Source organism: Echinococcus granulosus, assembly GCF_000524195.1.
Source record: "Echinococcus granulosus chromosome Unknown EG_S00267, whole genome shotgun sequence".
In the NCBI taxonomy this organism is placed as follows: Eukaryota; Metazoa; Platyhelminthes; class Cestoda; order Cyclophyllidea; family Taeniidae; genus Echinococcus; species Echinococcus granulosus.
In genome coordinates this window covers 10,138-13,387 of record NW_020170647.1, presented here as the reverse complement: position 1 = coordinate 13,387, position 3,250 = coordinate 10,138, and the positions used below count along the sequence as shown (strand labels likewise).

The window sequence follows — 3,250 nt, the reverse complement described above, 5'->3', positions numbered from 1 at the left end:
GACTTGGTAATAAACATCGACATCTTAGATGGAAAATAAACCAATGGTTAAGGCATAGCGATGTTTTGAAGGGATCGAAGGGTACGCTGTAGATTACGAGGTTGCTAAAATTTCTCCAAAAGTTATGCTCATTTACGGTGATGATGCTGGTCTTTTGAGAGGTACTGGGAACTACAGCGTTCCCGAGGTGAATGCACAGTTGCGAATTGTCCTTCGTGCAGACGTTGCACATGATAAAATTGAAGAGTCAAACCAGCTGTGTCGCTGACGGTCGCTGACACGGATCTGCTGCCATTCCACTGCAAGCGTAAAAGTTTCCATTAACTCTACTTTTCAATTTGGATCACCGATCAAAGAGACTTTGAGGAAATGACGGGCATGAATGGATCCTCACGGAGTGAGGATTCACCACTTGGTCCAATCTTCGTGTCAGAATTTCCCAAATTGAAACTGTCATGCTGTAAATATCCACTGACTTTGAATAACCGGTGATGAACTCATCCTCGTGACCTTGGTTTTGGTAAGAGAAAGAAAAGTGTGTACACTTGAGGCTTTTGTGAAAACGGTGAGTACAGCAGATACCAAACAGCTTCTTGCCTTTGGCGATGACAGAAAAGTCAAATCTGTACCAAACTGAAGGAATAATTGGACTGGGAAACTCATTGTCCACACCGAAACCGGAAAACATAATTTTACGCTTGGAATCGAAGCAATCATCCAAACAGTGGAAATACGAAAATAAGGCTATTTCACCTAGCCATCATCACAACAGACCTACGCAGCGGTAATACCATATGCTACATAACTCCAAGCCAAGCTTTGCATTAAGCGATTTCTGCGTAGGCGATGAAGTGAATCAGACTCTCATAAGGGTTAAAGCCTGTTTATATCATTCCCCACTAAAGCTGCTTCACATGTGATCATTTAAACACGGAGATGAGCGTACAAATATAAAGATGGAAGGGTTGTGAAATATGGCAAATGCAGTTTCTAAGCTATGGAATTGCGTCTTTTCATTTATAAAGTCGGAGTCATAAATTTGATAGTATCACGCCTCACATTGACCATTTAGTCCCCTTTTTTCACTACCCTCCGCAGTTCAGATGTTTTAACAATGGCACCAAGTGCCACTCATTTTCATGACTATTCTGTTAAAGGTGACCTGAAAAAAATGCGTTTCTTATTTTTGACGCTAATGGTGGACAATGAAACCGGAATTCCACATAAACGCTCTGTTGGCAGGGAAAATGGCAACGTAAATCCGAGGCCTCCAGTTATTAACGCCAGTTTGATTGATTATGCAGAGGAGGATCAGCGACACATCAAGACTTATGCCATTGTACCTCCGGTGCCATAAAGATGCAGATCCCAGAGCATTACTTGCCAAATGTTTTACTTGGCTTCCGAATAAATGACTAAAGGCAGGAGAGAATGATTTAGCTCCAAGAGAAGGAGGATGCTTACGTTCCTGCAGGAAGGCATCTATCGCTCGCTCAATTACAACATAGCGAATGTCGACCATTCGAGTGTTTGGACCGGCACCAATGAATTTGACGATGTTTGGTTGATTGCAGGTAGCAAGTGTATAGGCTTCACGATAGTTGTATATACGTTCAACAATCGTGTTCATGAGTCTGAAATCCTTCTTTACCACCTTTTTACGTCGGTATGTCCCAAATGAGACAACTTGGCAACTCCCTCCTGAAATGCTCTTAAAAACGTAGAGAGCTCATTTTGTGAACGCTCTAGACGGCGTCCACTCCTCCTATCCCCGCCATCGCTATTATCATCGGCGTAGTGAGAGCAGAGGGTGCCAATCCCACCGAGATCGGCGAAGTCAATTTAATGGGTAATCCCCTAATTTTGACCTTGTGTGGTTAAAATCAAGTGTGTCTATTCTGTATTCATTTTGGGTTCAGGTTTTCGTTGCGTTTTTGCATTTTATTCATAACAACCTTAGCATTAACTAAACTACCAAGTTAGGGTAATCGGTACGGCTTCCACAATGGATAATCATGCCTCATTTTAGTTATAGTGTCTTCAGTTTTTTGAAATCAAACGAAGCTTAAAAATTGTCAAAGGCAATGTAACTTTTGGTGATACCTTACGTGATGATTCGTGTTTTTCCTCTATTTTGACGCTTTGATGTGTGTATGTGTAGGTTTGTCATGGAGTAAACCAAAGTTGGGCACATATACCCCTTCTATTTTTAAACCGCCGGTGAGGTATATTTGTCAGTCTCCCATGGAATGCCTTGTAGCGACGCAAAAATAACTAAAACCGCTATGATATGCAATGACTGTATAACATGATCTTGTTGCTGGAACCTTTTAATCAACTTGTTTTTTATTCTTCAGCCACTTCTGAGACGACGACCATCATTCGCTTCACCGTGACGATTGCAAAAGTGATGAGGGCCGAGAAGGAAGGGTGAAAGAAAGAAAGGAGAGACTAAGTCAACTTGAGCTGCTAACATTAAAGGAGGAGGGAGTAGTTTTCAAACACGCTGTGCTCTCCGGTAAAGAGGCCTAGTTGAGTGTCTTCTTTCCTTTAGCTTGTAAATGGACCACTATGTGTGATGTGTATGTGCATTTACGAATCAGAATTTCTCCACTCGAGCGTTTATTTCCTGTCTGGTGGTGGGGTAGGAAAATGAGCTAAAATGGAACTGTTGGCTGGGTCATGAGAAGCAAATAGCCTTTAGTTTTCTTCGCATTAATGCGAGGTGGGCATCTGGAGAATCGGTTTCGGTGGCTTTGATTGGATACAGCGATTACTCTCCTCAAGGAGCCAGATATGTAGACATTTCGTGTAAACCACCGATTTAAGCTGCCGATAGCGTATCCTCCTCCTGTGAGTGAAGTCAAACGCTTTGGTTTCGCTGCTGTGTCACGGCCGATTCCAGCCCGCCTGCTCACTTGTGATAGCTGAGTCAGAAGAAAGATTATCCCTGAAAGGGAGGCAGAAGAGAAGAAATAGACAGAATGTTGCCCAAACCAGAATGAATAGATCGTTGTGGAGTGCTTTATGCGCAGTATATTTAACTGCGCGAATCAACTAAACCTCCTACAGACGTATCATAAAGCAATGTTCACGCCACTTATGCCGCTAGTCTTCACCCTCCGAATTCCTACATAGAGGCCTCAACAGTAACTCAGTTCCACGTTTAGACGAAAATGAGGAGGCCTATTCAGATCAGTTCCTATTTAGACTAAACCACTCATAAAACAAAAGATTAGTGTAAATTCAG

General features: G+C 42.5%; 1 protein-coding gene across 1 annotated transcript; it reads left to right on the top strand. All coding sequences in view use genetic code 11, as the record gives it.

Moving 5' to 3' along the window:
* Positions 1 to 1,114: 1,114 nt before the first annotated feature.
* EGR_10774 (hypothetical protein) lies at positions 1,115 to 1,357 on the top strand (the record flags this gene model as incomplete). The annotated part of the gene is made up of 1 exon (XM_024500023.1): positions 1,115 to 1,357. The coding sequence occupies one exon, from the start codon at positions 1,115 to 1,117 to the stop codon at positions 1,355 to 1,357; it is 243 nt and encodes an 80-aa protein (XP_024345560.1).
* Between the last annotated feature and the right edge of the window lie 1,893 nt (positions 1,358 to 3,250).